General features: G+C 38.1%; 1 protein-coding gene across 1 annotated transcript in view; it reads right to left on the minus strand.

The window, feature by feature from the left end:
- The window catches only part of KCNH8 (potassium voltage-gated channel subfamily H member 8), a gene marked incomplete at its 3' end in the record, with an annotated part of 385,548 nt that overhangs the window by 249,393 nt on the left and 109,156 nt on the right, over positions 1–26,999 (minus strand). Inside the window, exon 2 of the mRNA XM_079921784.1 lies at positions 7,212–7,445. Coding sequence (XP_079777910.1) covers positions 7,212–7,445 — 234 coding nt within the window. The remainder of the gene's footprint in view (positions 1–7,211; positions 7,446–26,999) is intronic.

Raw genomic sequence — 26,999 nt, forward strand, 5'->3', positions numbered from 1 at the left:
AATAAACTTCTGTTGTTTAAGCCACTCATTTTGTGGTAATTTGTTTTGATAGCCCTAGCAAACTAATATATCAGGATAATATTTTTGCAAAATTAACTATATCATTTTAATTTTCTTCTTAAATCTTTGTTCTCTTGCAGCATTTCTCTTCTTGTTGAATCTATTTAATATAAAAATAGGCTTGAAAGATAAGCGTTCTGCAGAGAAGATATGCTAAGATAAACGTATTAAGGTTGGGATTTGTAGATTCAACCATGATGGTCTTCCATGACACAGAGACGATACAATTTTCTACCGCTAACATTTAAGCCAAGAAGCCAGAGTTAGGAAGAAGACAAATATGACATGACATCCCAGCTTGTCCATTCTCAGCTCGAGGGATTGTGAGAAAGTAGGGGAGGCCAGAAATAATCTCCTCTCTATGAGGTTTCACAGATTTGAAGCAGGGAAAAGCTGTGTGTGTGTATTTTTCTTATCAATTATTTTTTTATTTCTTCCTTTTTAAAATTTTATGTTTTTTAATACATTTAAAGGTTACTTTCCATTTAGAGTTATTACAAAATACTGGCTGTATTCCCCATGTTGTACAGTATATCCTTGTACCCTACCTTACACCCAGTAGTGTTTTGATAGCTTTTTTTGAAATACTGAAGGCAGAAGAGACATTTTACCTTCTCTTTGGGACACTTGAGAGAACCTGCTTGTCAGACTACCTCTTTATCAGCATGAAGGTGGCTGCCCACTTTTGAGGAAACGTGATAGCATAAAGGATGCTCGAGTGTACTCAGAGTCTCCCTTTGCTTCCATGTGTGAAGGATGGGAATGCTCACCTAAGGTATCCATTATCCTCCCAAGGCTAGCAATACAGAGGATAGAGAACAATAATGAATGCCTTGATAGTGGCATGATGAAAGACAGGCAAAAATGAAGAGAGATCTATAGTGGTTTCAAGCGCTAAGCGGAAGTGAAGTCATGTAGGGAGCATCACCAGACACAGAATGCAGCTGCAAACGCCAATAAGGGGAGCATCAGACACATGGGTCAGGCATGAAGCAGTGAACACACAAGGAGTTAGGGGGACCCTTTCTACACTATGCCATGAGTTAGTATAAGATCCTCACATCCCAACCATGCAAATGGAAATTTAGACAGAAAGAAAGGAGAAGGAGATGATAAAAAATTGTACTTATATCCCCAAAGCAATTATACCTTGCCTAAAGGGATTATTTAAAATACAGCGGTGGCCATGAAAACTTTGGTTTTGAAATATGCCCAATCCTTTCACAAAATTAAAGTAACTAAGATAGCAAAATCAGAAATCCAAAAACTACATTATCAACCAAACTATATGACAGTGTGTCCCCATAAACCTGAGAATACAGAATGATGAGCAATACCAACTAAGAAGCTAGACCCCTGCAGGAGCAGCAGCTTGATTAGAAAAAAAAAAGAAAGAAAGTTTTTAATAGCCCTAGAGCTTGGGACCTCATAATTTGTCAACAAGTGTCTACTCCCCAAAGAAGAAATCCTCTGAAAGTAGAGGATTCCACACACAGATCTGAAAATGATTAAAACTAACACAGAGCTTCCCAGTCTCCAATTTGCAGGTGAGTGAGAATGGGCTACAGAAAGGTAGGATGGTGTTGGGGTTGCCTGAGCCTCCAATGTTCTCAGAAAACCCAGCAGAAATTCTTTCCTGGATGTATAGAACTCACTGAGGTATAGAACTATACCCAGGAGAAACTGCTCAAACCAGAGCCCTACTTGATCAGAGCAGGAAAATCAGGGTAAAGAAAGGAAACATTTCTAATACTAGTGTGAAACAGGTCCTCACTAGGAGAGGAGACCTAACTCAGAAAGAAACCAAAATTGTAAGCTATATGGGGAAAGCATTAAAAAAAAAAAAAGAAAACTTTTTGGGAATGGCAAAAGGAGACATAGGTTTAGGAAAGTTTTCCTAGCACACCTCTATTTTCAATATTCTTAAAGTTGAGAAAAAAATTCAAACATGACAATAGAAAAAGATGAAAGAGAAGATAAAGAGAAAAACTATCTGAATACAGATACAGAAAGTAAAAACACATCCAAAATATTCCATAAGCACACAAAACCCAAATATTTCAAAATAAGTAAAAAGTAATTAAGAAAATTTACAAACTTTGAAATAACTACATACATAACCTACATTGATTTATAAAAGCTCAGAAACAGTATGACTAGGAGTTATGGGATGAACTGTATGCCCTCAAAATTTCATATGTTGAAGTCCCAATCCCCATTACCTCAGAATGTGACTGTATTTGGAGATGGGAGTCTTTAAAGATGTAATTACTTAAAAAGAAGTCATTTGGGTGAGCCCTAATCTAATATGACTGGTGTCATAAGAAGATGAGATTAGGACAAAGACACACAAAGGGAAGACCACATGAAGACACAGAGAAAAGACAGCCATCTATAAGACAAGGGGAGAGGCTTAAAAAGAAACCAACCATTCCAACACCTTGATTTGGGGCTTCTAGCTTTCAGAAATGTAAGAAAATTAATTTCTGTTGTTTAAGCCACCCAGTCTATAGTTTGTGATGGCAGTCTGAACTAAGATACAAGTCAAAAGAGTGATATAAATAATATGACTTAACTGAGCTCAGGAGAGGATATAAATGAAAGATAAAGAACTGAAGACTTAAAGAGAAGAAATACAAGTGTGAATAGATACCACAAAAGGAAAGGAAAGGAAATAAATTGCACACGGTGAAAAATTGAAAACAAAAAATAAAATAAATGAAAAAGAGGAAGAAAATGATAGGTACAGAGGACAGGCAAAGAAGATCCAACACACATGTAATAAGTGACTGTAAAGAGGAAAATCAAAGTGAGAAAACAGATTAATGATAATTAAAATTCAAGAAAAATTTCCCCAAGTAAAAGGGTCTTAAACATAAATACTACAGGGCACATCACATAACAGAGGAAAAATCTGATCCAAAAAATTCTAAACCAGGTATCAGTAAACTGGCCTGTAGGTCAAATCTAGGCCACCTCCTGTTTTTGCAAATAAAATATTTATTGGAAGACAGTAACACCCATTCATTTACATATTTTCTTGGGTTGTTTTCACACTATGGTGACATAGATGGGTACTTGCAACATAGGCTGTATGGCCTGCAGAATGTATAATATTTACTCTCTGGCCCTTCACAGAAAGAGTTTGCTGACCTCGGCCTATGCCAAGATATATTCCAGTAAAACTATTAGATTATAATAAAATGAAAAAATGAAATGAAATAATAATAAAATAAATTCATTGAACATCCAGGACAAAACACCAACTCACTTAATTAGTGGCACTTTTAGGGTAAAATAATACTCTATGCCAGTACACAAAAGAATAACATAATTGAGATAGTAAAGTGAAGAAAATATAAACCAAAGGTTTAATTTTCACCCAAATTGATCTACAAGTACAAAGGTCACAGTCATACTGTTATTAAAATGCAGGGGCTCAGGGAAACAGTTTCCATGAGTTCTTCCTAAGATGGCTCAGAAAACAAGCTTCTGACAATGAAGAAATTATTGGAGAAGCTTTAGAACAGAATATAAGGTGATCATTATTTCACTGTAGCAACAAGATTAAATAAAGGAGGATAAGAGTGACAAAATACATGCAATTGTTATTTGAGCTGACAATGTAAATATAACTATGAAAGAGGTGAGAGAGGAACATAGAGCGATAATAAGGAAAGCAGACCATGCACGCTGATTATCTTACAGATATTAACTGGTACTAAAAGGACATTACTTTAAATTAGCTTGTGGGGAGAGAAAGGAGGGAGAAGTGGTTCCTGGGTAACTATAACATTGCTTATGATAGAAAATGAAGACAAAAATCTTTAAAAAGTGGGACTATACAATATAAACATACCACATAAAAGATAACTTTTAGAAAAAACACAAAACTTTCTAAATAACAACAGTAGTACATAAAAGAGAGAGAGAGACAGAGACAGAAAGAGCAAAGAAAACAGATAACATTCTAGAGGGAACACAAATGTCCATCAGTAGGGGAGTCGTTGAACTGAATCATATGATGTAATACTATGCAAATGAGTGATCACATTTTAGAGGGAACACAAGTGTCCATCAGTAGAGGTTTATTTAACTGACTATATAATACTATAATGGATCCACCTGATGTAATACTGTAAGTGACTAGGGTGGAGCCACCTGATGGAATACTATGATTGATCCATATGATGTAATACTGTACAAAAGAATGAGTGATTGTCATCCAGCATATGTTGTTCTAAAAGGTATACACAGTTGTAAAAGATATTGCTCTGCAACTATAGAATAGTGTGCAAAGTATGCTGCGTGTAAAAAAGGAGGGAACCACTCTATAAGTAAAGTATTGCTGATATTAAAAAAAAACAATGAGGATAAACACCGAATTTATAAAATTGTGACCCTTGGTTCAGGTACCCATACATTTGTTTGTCTAGAATAGCCGTGGTTAATGCCTTTTGTATATCAGCAGAAGTGGAGGGGACTGCTTTTTGAAAAGACATCGTAATGGTCTATTTCTGATGTATAGGTAGAATCTGGGCAATTTAAAGGGAGGACAAGAAATAAGAAATGTTAACTCCTGCACATAAAAATATAAAATATTACTCTCTGTACTTTAGCCGAAGAAAAGTTTGAGTGTTTTGCTTATCTGTGAAGCTAGTTGTCTTCTTATTTATTACCTAATTTTTAAAAACCTTATTCTTTCTTGGTGCCTTTAATGATTTCCATCCAAAGGGGTCCAAGGTTGTAGGCATCTTTATAAAAAACTAGGCTCGGGAAACTCTTTTAAGGGTTCACTCCCACCCTGTGCTTTATATTTCTACTTTTCTGACCTCCAAAGTCTCCACCCTTTGGCCTTGCCAACTAAACTCTCCTCCTTGGCCTTAACCTTTCTCAGAGGTGCCACATTTGGATATTGTGAGAAGGCTTAAAAAGGAAGAAACACAAATGGATTTGGAGAGACCTGTACAAGGCACCTATCTTAAGAAGGACAAGTCTGCAGTCAGCGGATATTTCAGACAAAGCCTCTCCTTTTCCCTTTGTTCACCAGATGGCGGTTTTATCACTCCCTACCAGTTTGCATTCTCAGTGACCAACTCCATTTTCTTTTATCTCAGGCCCCCTTTTCAGTGATTGTGGTAAAATTAGATAGAGCTAGAATCCTTTTATTTTATCGCATTTGCAATGTAGGCCTTATCTATTGACACTGGGAAGGACACAATGGTCTGAACTGTGTTCCTGGTGCCAAAGAACTGGAAATCCTATTCCTCCCAGAGGGGTGCTTGCCAATACTTCCTGACTACCATGCATCCAAAATTCACACAATCAAGGACTGTCCTCCAAAGACAAATAACTTTTAAAAGAGGATGAAGTTCCCATGTTCACGCTCCGATACCTCCTCCTAAAAATGACCCCAGTACTAAGTATTAAAGAGGCCAGAGATGCTGTTAATTGTCCACAATGCACAGGAAAGCCCCCACAACAAAGAATTATTGGCCCCAGATGTTAATAGTGCCAAGGTTGTGAAACCTTGAATTAGAGTACAATTTAAATGTTGTAACAAAAACACCTAGAAATAGAGTGATTCAAACAAGATAGAACTGGATGTGTCTTTGTCTAGGATGGGAAAGGTGGACCTAAAACCACACCCAGGCTCCTTACCTATTGTTGCTCTGTATTACTCTATGCTGTCGACCTTGACAAATGGTTGAAGCTGGCTTTCCAGCCTTGCCTTAACATTCTGACTCGTATGTATGAGTTTACTAGGGTTGTCATAACAAAATACCACAGACTGGGTGGCTTAAACAACAGGAATTTATTTTCCCACAGTTCTAGAGGCTGGATGTCCAAGATCAAGGTGAGGCTTCTCTCCTTGGCTCATACATAGCTACCTTCTCGCTGTGTCTTCACATGACCTTTCCTCTATGTACACATATCCCTGGTGTCTCTTCCTCTTCATATAAGGACACCAGTCATATTGGATTAAGGCTCCATCCTTATGACCTCATTTAACCTTAAAAGGCCCTATCCCTACACACAGTTACACTGGGGGTTAGGGCTTTGATATATGAAATTTGAAGGGATGTAATTCAGTCCACAACACCACGGGAAAGGAGAAGAAGAGAAATTAGAGGTCAAACAATTTCGTTTTTTAGGGATTTCACCCAGAAGTTGCATAAATCATTCACTCTTATATATCATTGGCCAGAACTTAGACACATGCCCTAGCTAACTGCAAAGAAGGCTGGGGAATATATTCTTTAGCTAGGCGGCCATGTGCCCAGCTAAATAAAACTCAGGGGGCTATGTTACTCAAAGGAAAAGTATTAAAAAAAGAGACAGAATTCTAGAAACTGGAAAATGATGGTTTGTTCTCATTTTTGATCTAGCATTTCTCCAGTATAATGCCTCTTGGATTCACCCCCTCTACCACGGCTTACAGGATAATGATATCTATTCCCATGTAGGAACCAAGCACTGTGGAAACTACACCCATGCCTAGATATTTTTTCATTTAGAAGAGAGTCAAAACCATAGCCACAAGAAAATAGTATTGCCCAGTGGCAGTGTTGAGTCCAGGAAAATGTACTCCCACCCTGAGACACTGTGTGTCTCTTATTTTGTCTCTAGAATTTAAGAATAGTGAGAAAGGCTCTGTGAACAGGAAACTGGAAGAGAAAATGCCTATGCTCATGTCCTTTAAATTAACTTCTTTTTCTGCTGTCAAACACTTGGATCTCTGTCCCTAATGACTGAGGCTGAGATGTGGTTCTTAAAGATGGAAAACTATCTCTGAATAGTTAACTATCTCTGAATCTGTTAATATATTAACAACCATCATATCTGATATATATCTTAAGCATGACCACAACATAATACACTTTATTTTAACATATATTACCTCAGTTAATATATTGACATTGAATAATTGTAATTCTAATGCTAAATTTTCAGGTAGTTTATGCTGTTAATGGCTAAAACAAGGCCATCATCCAAGTTATTTGTGGAACTTCAATAACAGACTGTATTTATGTAAAATACCATTAAGCCTTAGTGGGAGTTATGGAGCAATTACAGCAATGGGAGTTAAAAGAAGGTGGGTGACCTTTCACAACTGTCCAAGGAGCACCCATCAGAAAAAGCCAACTCACCGTTCTTCTTGTAGAACATAATTTCTCCTTTGAATTCTGCTTTTTCCTCCAAGGACTTTTCTATCTGAAGCATCAGTTGCTCGTTGGTCTCAACCCCGAATAAGAATTTGCAGCTACAACTCTTCTGCATGACTTCTGTCCGGGCAAATCCAGCAAGCTCACAGAAGCCATCCGAACAGTAGACTATGGGGAAACCCTTAGCCACCTGGGCGTTGGCGAGGATGAAGTTGCTATCTGTAGACCAACAAGGAGAAGACAGCAAGTAAACAAGCATGAGAAATTCTTTGTAAATCGCACTTTCAGTAACAAATCACAAGCACATATGTTTAGCCAGCATTACCAAAAATGCAAGTCCTGATGGGCTGGGGTGGAAAAGAGACACCCCAAAACATAGAACGGCATTGCCCAGCAGAAGTATGTATTAAGCTCCAACATTGGTTTGCATTTTGAAACACACCATGGAGGGAAGAGAGTATCCCTTGGCCTGCTTTGAGGCACTTACCATCTACCTAACAGTAAGGAATGGTGCTTCTGAGTGTGGCTTCTGGTTCATAGCTTGAATCTGCCACTTGATGTACAGATGACCTTGAACAAATTACTCACATATTCTGAACCTCAGTTTCCCTAGGTTTGGTTTCCCTAAAAGCAGACCGTGAGGCAAGGATTTGACTGTAAGCAGTTTATTTGGCAGGTGATTCTAGGAAGTAAGGAAGTGGGCAGGGAGGAAAGGTAATAAAGGGTGAGACAGAAAGGGGTTTACAGATATGAGCAACTCAGGCTCAATCACACAGGGACACACAGAAGAAATGACTGGGCAGAACACAGCTCAAACTTTTCCCAAAGAGGAGAGAAAGCCAGGGTATTTATCCACCTCCATGAGTGTCTATACCTCATTGGTCAGGACACTTTGGGGTTGTCAATATGTTAGCACTTTGGCCTGTCCACTTGGGCTGAACACATTCTCCGGAGGTCACTTGGGCAGCACGATGCTGGAAGCCACTGTATATAAGGAAATGGTCTGCACGGCAACTTAAGGTTGAGTCAAGGAGATCCTGGGAGGGCACTGACAGGTGTACAGAGAGGGTGATACTGTTCCTTACTTCATAGATGTAGAGATTCGTGAGAAATGCTTAGCACGATGTCTGGCACAAATAAGTACTCAATAAAAATTATTATTAAGAGTATTATTCACATCTTATGGCTACTATATTAACAAATAAGAATGTAGGGCAATAAAAAACAGGACACAGTTGTTAAGCGCTTAGAGATAACTTCTGGAGGAGAGCCTGAAAGACAACATTCAAGGGAGGTTCAAATTTTTTGAGATTAACTTAGAGGGTGTTTACAGGCAAACCATGCATATTAGAGATGGGGTGTAAGACAAGACATGTATAAAATGCATTGGTGGGTGACTTTCAGGTTCAGAATGAATCAGAGACTATTATGAAATCACTCATTCATTTGCTCACGAAACTAAAGTTGAACAGAGTCAGTGTATCAGACAGTATTAGAGGCTGGGATTTTAAAGATAATAAAAAGAAAACGAAAAATGGAAAGAACTGTGGCATAAATTGTTAAATGAAAAAAAATCATGATTCGGTGTAGTATGTTATTAGATGAACTATTTGTCAGAAAATATATAAACCCATATAGACATGTACGTGTATCCCCAAACAGGAAGTGTTTAGGTATACCTAAAACCAAGTGGGTTAACTGGTAACTGCAGATGTCTTCAGAGAGAGCAACTATGGGCAGAGGTGATAGGAATACTTATTTTTGCCATATTCTTACTATATCCTTTGAATTTTATATGTTTTATGTATTACTTATTAAAAAACTAGGATTTTAGGGCTTCTCTGGTGGCGCAGTGGTTGAGGGTCCGCCTGCTGATGCAGGGGACGCGGGTTCGTGCCCCGGTCCGGGAAGATCCCACATGCCGCGGAGCGGCTGGGCCCGTGAGCCATGGCCACTGAGCCTGCGCATCCGGAGCCTGTGCTCCGCAACGGGAGAGGCCACAACGGTGAGAGGCCCACGTACCGCAAAAAAAAAAGAAACAAGCAAAAAACTAGGATTTTAAAAGAGGTTTGCAGCAGACATCATATCTTGTATGCCATGAGAAAAGAGGAATCCCCGCTACTTCTTGGTGGCCAGCAGGACAGGCACTGATGATCTGTTCCATGGGCTTTCCCATCTCTTTTTAAACATCTGTTGCATGTTTCCATAGACCCCCATCAGCTGGCAGAACCAAACCCACTCTACTCAGGTTTGCTCCAATCACGTCCTAAGCCCAGAGTAAAAATCCAAGTGCTAACATCTGCATCCTGCCTGGGCCGGGCTTACCCATCTCCTTGCCCAGTCACCCTCTCCCTCTGCAGAACAGTCAGAGCTTAAAATCCATACTGGGAAGCCTTCAGTGGCACATTGTTTTGAGGCCATGGGAGTGAATTAAATGATCCAAGACTAATGTTTAATTCTCTCACACTTTGAAGAAGCATCTATTGATGGCGTATGATGTGATGGACTTTGTTCCAGGTGCAGAGAGAGGCAGCCTTAAAGATCAGCCTTAAAGATCAGCCTTGAACCTATGGGAGTCCCCAGCCAGGTCCAGAGCGGGGCACCCTCCTATTGGTCTTGGTCTCACCAACTCTGCACAGTTCTGGGTAACTCTCTTACCATTAGTTTCTCTTCCTCCTTCCATTCTAAAATTTAGGCTGAGAGCTAGCTTAGAAAATGCAAATGCAGAACATTGGCAAAGTACTCAAATGTCCTGAAAGAGCTTTTAATGTTTTTTCAGAAGCCATTTTTCAGTCGACTGCTGACATGTTTATTGACTCTACTATATGCCATGTGACATGGTTCTACCATATGGCAGTTCCTAGAGTGAGGTGACAGGGGGGTGTAAAAAGATGAATAAAGTATAATCTCTAGCTTTAGGATGTTACAACATAATTAAAGAAATGCATGAATATCTGTAACATTAAAATACAGCATATCGTAAGTACCAAGTCAGTGGTACACAGATAACTACTCCCAGAGTTGAGAAACTGAAGATCCAGGGCTTTTAAAATGACTAGCTAGGAATAAGACAAAAATGGGTGGAGATAATTATCAAAAGACCTGGAGGGTTGGAGCAGATGCCTGGATGGCCCAGGCTCAGAGTATGAATGGAGAAATAGGAATTAGAGACAGAGAAAATACATAACATTACATTTTGTCCTAAAGTCCAGTTTCCCATCATTTAAACAGCCACAATAGTTTTCTTTTGTTAGTTTGTATCTGTCTTTCTACTTTTGACCCTTGCAGGGACTTGTATTTTATAGCTGTGTCTTGCACATAGCATGCATTTAATTTTTTTTAAAGTACGACATGAAGATACATCCACCAACCTGAGACTGATATATTTACTTTTATTATGATTACCATATTACATTGTCTTTTTCTTTTTTTTAACCAACTTAATTTGTGCTTTCTCTTCATTGTGTTTTGTTATTTTGCCTTTTCCATTTTCAAAAATTAGAAAATATAACACACCTGAAAAAAGGTTTAATAACAGTATTTAAAAACAACAGTAAACACCCGTGGATGGTGAAAACCCCTGTGAGCACCACACAAATTGTATTTCCCTCCTTCCCCAAAGAAGAAAACCAAAACTTGAATTTTTGTAATAATCATTCCCATTTACATAGTTTTTACCACTTACATATGTATCCTCATGTTGCCTATTTTTTCTGATTCTTATGGCATATATTATGGTATTTCATTCTACATACTTTTTAGTGACTTGCTTCTTTTATTAATTTCCTTAGCATCTTTATAATTGTTTATGGACATAAGAAAAGACCAGTCCTTCAGAGCTACAATAAGCTTCTGAAAAAAGCCGCTAAAGGATTCACCAAATTGCCTGATATGTGCATTTCAATTAAGGATTATAGTGTGTTTGGGGTACTGAATTCTTCCTGCAAATACCCTGCAAAAACAAAGCAAAACAGAAAAAAAAAAAAGTCATGTATTTGAGCTTTTCTGTTTATAGGTAGCACTTGTCCTGTCCTTGATATGTAATTGCATTTCAATTCGAGAGAATTTAGTGGCAGTCGGCTTCTCATAAGGCTTAGTGTACTAGCTACGTGAATAGTCCTTCTGTTTGGAAAAGAGTAGCTCCTCTTCCCAGCTATCTACTTAGAAACATATGCTTTTCTGAATACCAGTCCTGGAATCTCCAAAGAAGAAATGTGACATTTACTTTAGAATTATGCAAAACAAAGCCACTGCCGTAATGATTATGAACCCATCAGGGGTATATCACCAACCATACATATGTCAAGGGTACTTAACCTTCTAAATTTTTTTTTTTTTTTTTGCGGTACGCGGGCCTCTCACCGTTGTGGCCTCTCCCGTTGCAGAGCACAGGCTTCGGACGTGCAGGCTCAGCGGCCATGGCTCACGGGCCCAGTCGCCCCGCGGCATGGGGGATCCTGCCAGACCGGGGCACAAACCCGTGTCCCCTGCGTCGGCAGGCGGACTCTCAACCACTGCGCCACCAGGGAAGCCCTAACCTTTTAAAGAATCAATTATGCATATGTGATATGCATCTAAATGCCACACAGCTTTTTCCTCCTTGTTTCTAGGTCATCCTTTTGTGTAAATTTAGTTTCGAAGTGCCGGTAAACAGTAAGATTTAAATGTGTTTACATTCTGAGTAGTTGATTATTTATCTAAATGGCTCCTTAGCCAAAAGCTTTCATGGATCACCAGAGGGAATCTCAGGGTTGGTGGAGACCCAGGCCATTTGCTCTGAGTCCCTACTGTAGGGTACCACTTTCCCATTCAAATGGAGATGTACTATTCATTGTCGACTGCCAGGCACAAAGGGAATGGGAGTTGGAAAGGAAAAATATAGAAGGAAAAAAAAGAGGAGAACGCAAACACTGATCCACTACTAGCTCCTTTCATCCTCAGCCCATTTTTCAGATGAGAACACTAAGACCTGGAGAACTTCAGTGTCCAGTCCAAGGTTTGAAGGGAGGGATTAAAATCCAGTCTATGTGACAAACAATGTTTACTACGTCATGCATCCTTTCTGTAAAGAAGTGACTTGTTCTCTACTTCCAGCAGAAATGGGTTAATTCTAGAAAAATATTTTTACCCCTTCAGTCTACAAAGACCTCAAAGGCACAGATTTTTCTCTATAGAGATCATTTATTAGAAGTTCATTGATGACATCTCCTAAGCCGGTCTGGATCTCTCAACAACCTCTAGGACACTTCCTCATTTCCTCCAGAAAGTCAATATTTCAAAAACATGACAACAACTTTCTTGGCTCCAAAATATTTTGCATAGGCCCACTCCAGAGTCCCTCAGGAGACAAAGAAATGTAGTTGCAATTCAAACGATCTGGATTCTGACCTCTTCAGTATTCCTAAAATTTCCCCATTGAAATGCCCTTCTACTAGGTAGAAGGGTATTTAGTGGCCGAAGCCACTAAATGTGCTTTCCAAGGAGCCTAGAGGCACTGCTCTAAGCTCGATAGATATTGGTTTGAAATCTCAGGTTAACTTAAAAATCCAACAGAATTTTGCATTTATGCTTGTTTGAGTGTTTTTTTTATTATGTTTTAATATGGACCTGCCATATTTTTAATTCAATTGAAAATTCAAGAGGATATGCTGTTTGTTTTCTATGACTCTGCATACTGTTTAGTACACGCCTACATCACCTAAGTTTGAGATTCACGACTGGTGGTAGAATGGTGTATGCTTAAGAGATTGGACAGATCCAGATCACTCTCCCCCTCAACCTTGGTCCTTTAAGACAACCAGCTCAGCACCCGGTCTAAGAATCCTCCACATGGAGACCCCGAGCCAGTGACACCAAAAGACACACGGAGAGATACTAAGAGATGCTAACTGAGCATCACTGAGAGATACTAACTGGGCATCAAAGAGAAACCTGTACCCCTGGCTCCTTCTGCCGAAGACACAGAAACTGAGACTTTGATGGTCCAAATCTTTATTTCTGAAAAGTGCCCCTGATACAGGTTCTCTTTTAAAACCAAATCTTGTGTTGCGTTAGCAAGTACTCATGTGAACAGACTCGCATACCACACAGATGGGCAAACTTGAATCTTATAGGCCTCCATTTTCTTGTAGAGGGGAAGAAACAAGCATGAAATTTTAATTTTCTTTTATGGGTTGCTCCCAAGCTGTCTGAATTACACTTACATACAGGTCCAACAAAGACAACATCTGTACCTCTTGTGGTATCGATCACCGCCATCTCTCGAGACTACTTTATCCAGGTACAGAGAATATGAATGCTTATGACTTTAAAATATTTAAATGATCTTTGCACTTTATATTGCTTTCGGGGAGCTTGATTGTATCGTTTCCAAGTATGATGGCATCTGTATTAGATTAATGGTACTGGCTGCAAGCTAAAGTCCTCAGTATGCTCTCTGCTAAAATTTAGAGGTTGCTTGGAATTGAGGACTTATTCTAACCTTACTTTAAAAAGCAGATGGCAAATTTGCAAAGAGGGATTCTCCTAGTCATTACAATGTACACATCACCTAGTAGCATGCTTCAAATGGTTATATTGCTAACGTTCATCATTTATGGTTTGATTTCTAACATACTGCATAAATGATCACTTCAGGCAAAGATTAGAAGAAAACTTTGTAACAAAGCAAAGCTCAAAGCCGGAACCCTAGGGCTGAAGTCATAGTAGAAAGCAGAAAGTTGTGTATATGTATGAGTACATCTTGCTCTCTTAAGGCCAATAAACAAGTAAACACGGAGACAAATATAAACTAATGTGCTTCACCACCTCGCCAGTGAAGCTAGCAGCCTCACTGGGAACTTCTTAGAAATGGAGAATCTCAAGCCTCAGCACACACCCCCTGAATAAGAATCTGTATTTTAACAAGATTCATATGCACATTGTAAAGTCTGAGAAGCTCCTTTAGAATATCACTGGAAAGATCTAGAAGAACCTAGTCACAGTAAACGAATGAGGGAGGGCACCTGCGTGGCTGAGAACAAAAAAGGAAAGGAGACTGATTTTCATCATATTCTCTTTTTAGTGTTTGAATTTTGTAGCATATGCATGAATACCTATTCGGAAACATCTTAAAATGTATTTAACCATGCATTTGAGTGGCTTAATAAAAATAACTTGATTAAAGACAAATAGTGATTTTGATGAAGTAGAAAGAATCTAGATCAACAAATTTTTAAATTTCCAATAAACAAAGATAAAAGCTCATTAAGACGAATAAATTCAAAGCAAGTTTAGTATACTCTTTATCATAATTTGGTATTAGCAAAATCACCAGTAAGTTTTGCAAATTCCATTTTTCAGCTGTGTGAACTTCAGTGGTGAGTGGTGCTATTTCTTTTCAGGTGCACTGTCTCTTAGAATTCAGTAAATGAGTTTCATTTAGAAAAAGAATGATTTTTAATTAAGACAGGAGGGCAGGATTCATCAAAAGTAAAATGAATGAGGGAGAAACCAGAAAATCTCAAAGGCAATAATAACAAAACGTGTTTGGTATTTTATCCACAATTGATTCTCTACGAATACATCTGAAATAATACTAAAATATGCCCCAGTTCTCTGGGGTTCTTGTCTAATAGAAGTAGTCGTTTAGACAAATGGTCTTTCACATAATCTGTTTACTTTCTTAAAAATTAGATTACCTATACTCTGTCACTGGAATGAACACTCTAAGGGACAGTGGTTTGTTTTGTTCATTAATTTAGTCACAACCTCTGGAATGGTGCCTGGCACATAGTAGGTGCTCAATAAGTATTTGTTAAGCAAATGAGTGAAATAAACTTGGAACCTATTAGTTTTTATTAAAGCACATCAAATGAGGGCAATTGTTTGTAGCCAAATCTATTGCTTTATTATTTAGCAGGAATCATTTTTAACCAGCAACTTTAAAAATAAAGTCAGAACTGCCCTGAACAGTCCATCTCATGCCCATAGTTTTCATCCTGACCTGCTACTTTTAGTAAAGTCTTCAGTAAGCATAAATAGAAAATTTTATTTTCTATTAGGAAACCGATTAAGAAAAAAAAAAACAAACAAATGAAGTTAAATAATGCCAAACAAAGCCCTTTCTTCAAAATATAAAATGAAATTATGAGGCACTTTCACTCAGTAAAGAAAACTACTGTGTGTACATGAATTCAGCATTTGGGAATCCTTAGGGACTCTTCAGGGCTACTTCGTAGTTTTCTAATCCAGGATACTGTCTTTTAGCCACTACCCTAGTGAAGGTAGGCTAACCTGTTTCCAACAGTGCCTAGAGAAAAGAAATAGGCATGATGTAAATATCCCTGCCTCATAATGTCTATTAAATAATAATGGCTATTATTCCTACATTTTCATATTCATGATTCCTGTCCCTCCCTACCTCTCCTCCCTCAAATCAAATATGAACCATAAGTGAGCTGCCTGGGAAGGTCAAGCTTTTTTCCAGCTTTTGCAAACAGAGGAGGAGAAAGCGCAGTGTTCACTATACTTTCTCCCTTTTCAAATATATAAGACTGGATGATACAAAACTCCCAGCTCTCCCAGTCCAGAGGAGGGGTCAGGGAGAGAGGAAGTTAGGCAGAAACTGACAGGGAGGGCTTAACAAGCCTTGGCAATCGGGGAACCTGGATTTTCTGGCACAAGTCTCATTTTATTCTCTTAAATAAACAAATTACCAAATAGGTAGCTAATTGTGGTTTCAATTTTACACCCTTGTAAAACTTTTCTTAGGAGTTTATTTAAAGACAAAATAAGACCACGTGACAATATTTTTGTTCAGAAAGACATAGCTATTTCTTTGGGCATCTTACTGGACCTATTGAAAGACAGATTAAATGGAACGCAGCAAATGAAACCAGCCAGATTCTGTGTCTATTCAGATTCCCCAAATATTTCATTTAACTTGTCCCTTGATCATCCTCCAGCACAACCTAGAGTTTGCTTGCAATGACATTTAATTTGAAGAATATTTCCTTTTAATTTCAAACAAACTAGAACAGGCTCTTTACTGCACATACGTGAAGATTTGAAAAAAGGGGATTCATTCAGCCATATTTTAGTCATTTTATTATTTTTCTTTTACACTTCAAGGACTTTCCAATTTAATTTTTTTTTTTTTTTTTTTTTTTTTTTGCGGTACACGGGCCTCTCACTGCTGTGGCCTCTCCTGTCGCGGAGCACAGGCTCCGGACGCGCAGGCTCAGCAGCCATGACTCACGGGACCAGCCGCTCCGCGGCATGTGGGATCTTCCCGGACCGGGGCACGAACCCGTGTCCCCTGCATCGGCAGGCGGACTCCCAACCACTGCGCCACCAGGGAAGCCCCACCAATTTGAATTTTTGAAGACAACAGATACAAATTAGTGTGCCCAGTGCCCCAGAGTGGACTGACTTTCCTCTCTCCCTTCAAACTTTGTTTATATTCTATGGAAGCTAATGCAATGCAAATGTTTCTCATCATTTGGTAGCTTTTTCCAGAACCTCATCTAGCCACTGCATAGTCTTCTCTGCTTCCCAGTACTCACGTTAAACAAGAAAGATGAGGGGTTCTACAAAAGAGAATTAATTTAGGTAGCAGGAAACACAAGAGTAAAAGAATTTGATAGTTACAGTTATTCCACAGCTGTAATATTAGCATTTTTATTCTAGTGTCTTTATAATGATGCAGAGAGAGTGCAAAACTTGAATTAAGGTGATAGCTGCAGGTCTCTGGGAATTTGTGGGCGAGGTGGAGGCAAGAGGAAGATGACAATAATGTAGAAGCAAACCAACACAGGTCAATGCTGACTCGGCGTCAGTAAACCAAGATAACTAGGAAAGAGGCGGCTAAATAAATTAGACAGAAATAAGGCAGACAGTAGGTGCTGTTTATTAAACAGGTATGATATGCCAGGCTCTCAGGTCCGCATTTTGCATTTCTGGTCCTCACAAAAGCATCTTATGCTTTTATTACAGATGAAGGGGGTTTGGTTCATAAAGGTTGAGTAACGTGACAATGCAAGTTAAAATATCCTCAGAGCTACAATACTCCTGATCTCGGTGGATGACAACAAGAGGTGAAGGAGAGCTAGAATCTGCATAGGGACATCACCAAGTCCACTGTTTCCTAAAGTGCAGCCCTGGTCCACCTCGCCTATTGGGATCTCCTAGGATGCTTATTAAGGTTGCAATTTCTCAGGCCTCACTTCAGATCTATTAAATTAGAATCTCCAAGGGATGGGAGCCCTGGATCTTCATTTTAAACACCACCACTAGATGATATATATTTCCAAAACGATTGAGACCATCTGTCCTAATGGAAGGTTCACATCGTATACGTCAGCCTCATCTTGAGAAGGGGATATCCACTTTGTAGGTGAGTATATATTTAATATATAAGGTTTTGGAGAATTCTGTTCTAAATAATAACCCCTTTGATTTTATGATTTTTCTATCATTCCTAAAGAGACTTTAATAATTAGCTCAGTTAATAGTACTACAGGAGCTCAAAGTTTGGGGATGATTAGAAAGGTCCATATATAACCTAATGCCCAATCTATAATCCCATAGGCCCTCTCTGCAATATTCTGTCTAGTGGTGGCACAAGTACCGACTGATGGGGACCTCACTCTTTCACAAACCAGTGACACCAATGCTGTGACGGTGAAGGGTGCTAACCTTCTCCACATATGGATTTAACCCCTGCTTTGGTCTTATTACCTAGAATAATTTTTGCAAAGAAAAACATCATTCTCCTGTTTTAAATTTTTTAAAGGCTTTCCATGGCAATTGGAATGAACCTCAAACATCTCTATTATGGCCCATAATACCTTATCTAGGATTTCACTTACTCCTTACCTGCTATCTAACATTTGAGAATGTCCTTCCCAGCTCTCTCCCAAGGCCTGTGCCCATGCAGTTTCTTCCCGCTGTGTTTCATCCTTCAGGTCTCAGACCAAATGTCCACTTTTCAGAGTGTCATTCCCTGACTATGTCATCTAAATAAGTCACCCCACATTATTTTCTATCATTATAGTCTGCTTTTTCTCTTAAGACTGAGTATTACAATTTTTAATGATGTTTCAACATGTTTATTTATTTATGATTTTTTAGGCATTCAAACCCAAGCCCACTATATACAAAACTACAAATAGATGCTAAACTCTATAAGGAAATGGTCTATCCTTGGATATTCCATCATCAAGCACTTATGTGGGTGTGTGTTTTTTTTTTAATTAAATCTTGTCTCTATCAAACACACACACACACACACACACACACACACATTTTCCTGAGTGAATGCTATGGGTACATCTGAGTTATGTTGACCAGACACCATGGCAGCCACCTAACCTGCAACAAGAAAACTGCCTTTACATGAAAAAACTCATCTCTGTTGATTAGATTTTAGGTTGAACACCTTTCAGACCTAAGTCATGAGGAGGTATAAATATGAAATAAAACATATCTGTGGGGCTTCCCTGGTGGTGCAGTAGTTGAGAGTCCGCCTGCCGATGCAGGGGACACGGGTTCGTGCCCCGGTCCGGGAAGATCCCACATGCCACGGAGCAGCTGGGCCCGTGAGCCATGGCCGCTGAGCCTGCGCGTCTGGAGCCTATGCTCCGCAACGGGAGAGGCCACAACAGTGAGAGGCCCACGTACCGCAAAAAAAACCAATAAAAGAACAACAAAAAACATATCTGCAGACATTTTATACTTTGGATGAACACTGGTCTATATACGAGATATCTTAGAATTGGGTTCTGGCTCTCTCAATAAGCTGTGTGACTGTGTCCCAGTCACCTGCCTTCTCTGGGTGGGAGCAATGGAGGTTATCAGAAACGGTCAGATCGGAGGCATCTTTAGAAGGAGAGCTGAACGAGTTTGCCAATGAATTCAACTGCAGCAGGAGACCTAGAGTCTGTCATACGGAGTGAAGTAAGTCAGAAAGAAAAAGACAAATACCGTATGCTAACACATATATATGGAATTTAAGAAAAAAAAATGTCATGAAGAACCTAGGGGTAAGGCAGGAATAAAGACGCAGACCTCCTAGAGAACGGACTTGAAGTTATGGGGAGGGGGAAGGGTGAGCTGTGACAGGGCGAGAGAGAGTCATGGGCATATACACACTAACAAACGTAGTAAGGTAGATAGCTAGTGGGAAGTAGCCGCATGGCACAGGGATATTGGCTTGGTGCTTTGTGACAGCCTGGAGGGGTGGGATAGGGAGGGTGGGAGGGAGGGAGACGCAAGAGGGAAGACATATGGGAACATATGTTTATGTATGACTGATTCACTTCGTTATAAAGCAGAAACTAACACACCATTGTAAAGCAATTATACGCCAATAAAGATGTTAAAAAAAAAAAAAGAATGATGCCAATCCTTTTGTGTTAGAAACTAGACAGGTAGAGGTGCATTTTATGAGATGAAAAAACAAATAACCCTGCAGATTTGAGGGATTTCAAGAGTTTGGTATTTGTACAATGTTTAAGAAGCATAAATAGCATCCAAGAAGACATGTCAAGTAGGTAGTTGAATAAATGAGTCTGAAGTTTGAATAAAATATCTGTGCTGAAGGTATAAATGTGGACTTAACGGGAATTAGATAATTTAGAGAGTATAACTAGAGCAAAGATGAGGTCTGAGTACTGAGTCAGGAGACTTTCACATTTAGAGGTTGGAAAATCAGGAGAAGCCATCAAATGAGACTAGGAGGGGCCAGTAAGGTAGAAGCAACAAGAAGGAGGTCACAAAACGAATCACATTTCCAGCTCACTACTAAGTATATTCTATGTTTTAAAGATGATTTGCAGGGCTTACCTGGTGGCACAGTGGTTAAGAATTCACCTGCCAATGCAGGGGACATGGGTTCAAGCCCTGGTCCGGGAAGATCCCACATGCCGTGGAGCAGCTAAGCCCATGTGCCACAACTACTGAGCCCGAGTGCCACAACTACTGAAGCCTGCACGCCTAGAGCCTGTGCTCCACAACAAGAGAAGCCACTGCAATGAGAAGCCCCTGCACCGCAACGAAGAGTAACCCCCGCTCGCCGCAACTAGAGAGAAGCTCGTGTGCAGCAATGAAGACCCAACACAGCCAAAAATAAAAATAAATAAAACAAATAAATTTATTAAAAAAATAAATAGGATTTGCAGGATGGATTTTTAAGTAAATCAACATAATCATGTTCTGAGTCAGAAGACACTGGACAAGATGTGGGCTGTGACATTGCACGCTCTGTAGTTAAAAGAATGACCATAAAGTTCTTAGCAGAGCTTCCCCACCCTTTTCCCTGCTTTGCGAAAGTACAGATATGTGGAGTGGGAAGTAAGAGAAGGTTTTAGATAAATCAATGAGTCTTTCAGGCAAGTCTAATTACTTTGCGTTCAAATGAACTTATTTTCACTAGAAGTGCATGCTTTCATTATCAAACTAACTAATGTAGCCATATTACAAAGCCTTAGGAAACCAGAGAAAAAATAAACATGTTCCCCATGATTCTACCTTTCTCAGCTACTGGTCATAATTTTAAACTAGTTTCTTAAACTTTTTAACTAGTCATAAGTAATCATATAATTGTGAAACTGATTTTTTTTTCACTTGTTATTACCTGGCCAGGTTAATAAGATCTGTTCAGTTAGATATTTGGATAAGTCAGCTTGCAGGTTTTCAGGAAGATACTTTAATTTTCATTAAAAGAGAGGTATGAGAAAAGAAATGCTCTCATCATCCGAGCCATTGTGCCCTTTTACCTTCTCTTCCCACTCATTCCTGTCTTGGAATTTAATTGTGGTGTCTAGAGCTGTGGCAGTCTTTCTGTGACCTTGAGGTGGCATGCCTGAGTGTGGCAGAACTAAAGGGTGGAAAAAGCTTAAAATTTTTATGACATCTTTAAATAACAGAATTAATGCCAGTATTTACCTCTATATTCCCTTCTCCCTTTCCTTCTCCCCACAGGTAACCACTAGTTTATTCTTTATATCTGTGAGTCTACTTCTTTTTTCTTATATTCACTAGTTTGTTGTATTTTTCAGATTCCATACACAGGTGATGTTATACTTTCTCTGACTTATTTCACTTAGCGTAATACCCTCCAAGTACATCCATGTTGCTGCAAATGGCAAAATTTCATTTTTTTTATGGCTGAGTAGTATTGCATTGTATAAAGTGATCACACCTTCTTTATACGTTCATCTGTTGATGGACACTTAGGTTACTTCCATATGTTTGCAATTGTAAATAATGCTGTGAATATTGGGGTGCGTGTATCTATTCAAATTAATGTTTTTGTTTTTTGGGGGGTGTACACCTATGAGTGGAATTGCTGGGTCGAATGGTATCTCATTGTGGTTTTGATTTGCATTTCCCTAATGATTAGTGATATTGAGCATCTTTTCATGTGCCTGTTGGTCATCTGCTTTTCTTCTTTTGAAAAACGTCTATTCAGTACTGATGCCCATTTTTAAATCAGGTTATTTGTTTTTTGAAGTTGAGTTGTTTGAACTGTTTCTATATTTTGGATATTAATCCCTTATCGGTCATATCATCTGCAAATATTTTCTCCCATTCAATATGCTGCCCTTTTGTTTTCTTGATGGTTTCCTTTGATGTGCAAAATGTCTTTGAGTTTAATTAGGTCCCTTTTGTTTATTTTTGCTTTTATTTCCTTTGCTTTAGGAGACAGATCCAAAAAAACATTGCTGCGATTTATGTCAGAGTGTTCTGCCTATGTTTTCCTCTAGGAGTTTTATAGTTTCTGGTCTTACATTTAGGCCTTTAATTTATTTTGAGTTTACTTTTGTGTACAGTGTTAGAGAATGTTCTAATTTCATTCTTTTACACATGGCTGTCTAGTTTTCCCAGCACCACTTATTGAAGAGACTGTCTTTTCTCCATTGTGTATTCTTGCCTCCTTTGTTGTGGGTGGATTAACTGACCATAAGTGCATGGGATTATTTCTGGGCTCTCTATTCTGTTCCACTGATCCATGCATCTGCTTTTGTGCAAGTATCATACCGTTTTGATTACTGTGGCTTTGTAGTATAGTCTGGAGTCAGGGAGTGTGATTACTCCAGCTCTGTTCTTCTTTCTAAATTTTGTTTTGTCTATTCAGGGTCTTTTGTGTTTCCATACAAATTTTAATATTATTTGTTCTAGTTCTGTGAAAAATGCCCTTGGTATTTTGGTAGTTTGCTTTGGCTATTTGGGGTCTTATGTGGTTCTATATAAATTTTAAGATTAATTTTCTTATTTCTGTAAAAAATACTATTGGAATTTTTATATGGATGGCATTAAATTTGTCTTTCACCTCCAGGTTAAATTTATACATAGGTATTTTATTCTTTTTGATGCAACTGAAAATGGGATTGTTTTCTTAACTTCTCTTTCTGATAGTTTGTTATTAGTGTATAGAAACTCAAAATATTTGTGAATTAAATTTGTATCCTGCAACTTTACTGAATTCATTTATTCTAGCAGTTTTTTTGATGGAGTGTTTAGGGCTTTCTATATATAATATCATGTCATCCACAAATAGTGACACTTTCACTTCTTCTTTTCCAATTTGGATGCCTTTTATTTCTTTTTCTTGTCTAATTGCCCTGATGAGGACTTCCAATATTATGTTGAGTAAAAGTGGCCAGAGTGGGTATCCTTGTCTTGTTCTTGATCTTAGAGGAATAGCTTTTAGCCATTCACTATTGAGCGTAATGTTAGCTGAGGGTTTGTAATATATGGCCTTTATTATGTTGAGGTATGTTCCCTCTATACCCACTTTGTTGAGAGTTTTTATCATAAATTGTTGTTGGATTTTGCCAAATGCTTTTTCTGCATTTATTGAGATATCATGATTTTTATTCTTCATTTTGTTAATGTAGTGTACCACATTCACTGATTTGAGGATGCTGAGCCATCCTTGCATCCCTGAAATAATACCCACTTGATGATGGTGTATGATAATTTTAATGTATTGTTGAATTTGGTTTGCTAATATTTTGTCGAGGACTTCTATATGTAAATTCATCAAGAATACTGGCCTGTAATTTCCTCTGCTTGTGGCATCCTTCTCTGGTTTTGGTATCAAGGTGATGATGGCCTTATAAAATAAGTTTGGAGGAGTTCCCTCCTCTTTTGTTTTTTGAAAGACTTTGAGAAGGACTGGTATTATTCTTCTTTGAATGTTTGGTAGAATTCATCAGTGAAGGCTTCTCGTCCTTGATTTTGTTTTTTTGAGAGGTTTTTGATTACTGATTAAATCTGCTTACTAATCATTCTGTTGAGACCTTCTATTTCATAATGATTCAGTCTTGGTAGACTGTATATTTCTAGGAATTTATCAGTTTCTTCTAGGTTGTCCAATTTGTTGGCATATAATTGTTTATAGCAGTCTCTTACGCATCTTTGTACTTCTGTGGTATCAGATGTAACATCTCCTCTTTCATTTCTGATATTGTTTATTTAAGTCCTCTCTCTCTCTCTCTCTCTTTTTTTTTTTTGGTAAGTCTAGCTAAAGACACCAATTTAGTTTGCCTTTTCAAATATCCAGCTCTTAGTTTTAATAATCTTCTCTATTATCTTTTTAGTTTCTATTTCTTTTATTTGTGCTCTGATATTTATTATTTCCTTTGTTTTTAAGTCTATTTTGTCTAAGTATAGTTACCCCAGCTTTCTTTTGACTTCCATTTGTGTGAAACATCTTTTTCATCCCTTCACCTTCAGTCTGTGTGTGTCCTTATATCTAAAGTGAGTCTCTTGTAGACAACATGTAGATTTTTTTTTTTCAATTCATTCAGGCACTCTATGTCTTTTGATTGGAGAATTTAGTCCAGCAAAAGCCTATATGAAGACCTTTTATCAGGTAAGAAAAAGTCCAATTTTTTCAAACCACTGATATTTGCATTTTCTGGTATTTGAAGCTAAAAGTATTCCTAACTGAAACATACATTATCATGAATATTTCCCCATTTATTCCTGTTTTTATAACCATAATTTGAATGGAGATATAATAATCATTGTATCAAAAGTAACTTATCTAACCCTCCATTCTGAGAGTTATATGTGTTTGCGGGGGGGAACTTTCTAGGTCTGCTTCTTAAAAAAGTTTTTGCTGTTAGTAAAAATTAAAGTTAGTATTTTGGAATACATCTTCTGGAATGAAAAAAAGACTATGATACCCTCTTCTCATCTACTGCTTAGAAACTTATTGATACCAAATGACCTTAAATACTTGTACCAAATTCTATAATTTCCAACAAAAGTCCATTGAGGGAAAAACCTAAGATGTTTATCTCATGATATAAATGTATGCTATGAACTAGCATCATCCTAAACACTATTTTTTCCTCTGTTTTTATATTAACTACAATTTTAGAGAGAGGGAGGTTAGGTAATTGGTTCCTCTGCCCTTATAAAGGCTCTTCTTCCTCTGTGTTATTCATCAACAGTGGGAAAGCAAGACACATTTGCTCAGCATGTGGTTATATAATCACAAAAAGAGAGTTTTTATTCTATACAAATAAGAAATTCTCCGAAAGGGGTGCAAGTGTCTGCAAAAACAAAGACTTGGATAATCTCTACTTCCTGTTTTTTTCCTTCCTTTTTCAGTTTGTTTTATGATTTTCCAGTCTAGGGATGAGAAAATTATACCATTTCATACATTCGCAGCATTACCACAGAGATGAGAGACCAATCTTGTTCTAGGTTTGTCCAGGAAGCAGAAGCAAGGTCCATGGACAGACATTATAAGAAAAAAGATTTCATCTCTGCATGAATATGATTGTATCTAATAGCTAAGGCGGCCCAAAAGATCACAGGCTACCTCAAATACAGTGAGTTTCCTATTACCAAGACTACTCATACTGAGATGATTGACTGACACAAATACTATAGAAAGGGGATCACAGTGAGCAGCAAAAGCTTGGCCTAGACGACTTCTAAGACCAATAACAAAAATCTAAGAAATAATCTTGCCATGCTATGTTGAAGGGTTTCCTCCAACCAAGCCCTGAATTCTGGAGATCTTAACTTTTAAATATAGAAATAAAGTATTCAAACACAAGTGCTAAATTTCTCATCATAAAATTTTATAATATATATGTATATATAAATTATTATAAATACATGTATGTACTTATCGCTTAACCAACGGTCTCAAAATGGACTCTTTAATCACATTTTTCCTAAGCAAAAGAGATATTATTTGGATTTAAATAGTTTTGAAACAAAAGATACACACACACACACACACACACACACACACACACACACACACACAGGCCCTGGATGTACATTACATCTTGATCCTGTTCTGGGTTCCACACTGGCCCATGAACTTTGATCTATCAGAGCTGATGTACTCATTGCACAGATTTCTCAGTGTTGCTGTTTGCATTTCCACTCAGCTCAGTCTGTAAAGGATCAGTCCGTACAGGATCTTCGTTGCCTGCATTTATATGACCCTAATTATTTACTGATATCTGCTTCTGCATAAATTCATGTAAATCATTGAAATCAAGAAATGCACTGCTATATAATAAATGTGGCTGCTATGGCTGCCCTCTAATATTTGAGTGTGGGTTCTTGTGCTGATGTAAAGGGCAGGGTTTTATAGCCCATCATGACTTTCGGAGAGAAGAATCAGGGTTGCCACATGCAATTCAAACTTGTCCTGAACAAGTTTGTCTGACTGAGGGCTGTGTGGGGACTTAAATCCTGCTTGCCCTCAGCTCACCAAGCCATGAGCCCTGGTATTGGGTCATGTCCACTGGACTTATGACCTCCCATCAAATGGGATTTCCAGAAGATTTACAAATAATAGTTATAGACACAAATGAAAAAAGTCTATACAGCTCTTTGTTTCATTAACATGCATTATTCAACTTGACCATGAAAGATGAATCTATAGCCTATAATCTCATACATTCTATAGTACAGATAAAAATAATGAAATATAAATAAGTGACTTCCAAAGGAATTAGTCAAAGGAGAATAATAAAGTCAAGTTCAACTGGCTTTTAATCCAACTGATTTTTAATCAATTGTAATAAAATATTGTTAGCATGATATAGGTATAGCATAAAGGATATTGAGGTTTATTATATTACAAAAAAGTATGAATAATTTCTATATTTCAAACTTACTCCTTTATATTTTTTTCCTTGTCTTGTCTTAGATAACTCTGTTTAGTCATGTTCTATGTGAACACCTATTAATAGAGACCATGCCATTATAAGTCTACAGTTTGGGTGAATAATTTTATGAATTGCCTCATCTCAACGTTATACCATATCTTCGTTTGTTGGATTCTGAGAAATGGGCCTATACAATGGTTAGAGTGTTAACAGTTTTACCTAGTTCTGTATGTGATATTGCGATTTACAATAACAAATATATATTTGGTCTTCCTGGAACAGAGCTCCTAAAACTCTTGTAATTTCCGAATCAATAAGAGCAATGGGGTAATCTTTTGCTAAAATATTTGTTCTCAAATAGCTCCAAAGTGAAAGTGATAAAGGTGAGAGGAGTGCCTTGTTATTCATAACAAGCCCCTTTCAACCTCACCTGAGTTTGTTAATGAGGTGACTTTCAGAAAGCCCCTAAGGATGGGGGCTGGTTGCTGGTGGAGCCAACCATGTGATTAGAAGGTTGGGACTTTCAGCCCCTACCCCACCTCCAGGGAGGGGAAAGGAGCTGGAGGTTGAACCAATCCCCCATTGCGAATGATTTATTTAATCGTGCCTACATTATGATGCCTCCATAAAAACCTAAAAG

This window comes from Stenella coeruleoalba (assembly GCF_951394435.1).
Source record: "Stenella coeruleoalba genome assembly, chromosome: 5".
NCBI classification, from domain to species: domain Eukaryota; kingdom Metazoa; phylum Chordata; class Mammalia; order Artiodactyla; family Delphinidae; genus Stenella; species Stenella coeruleoalba.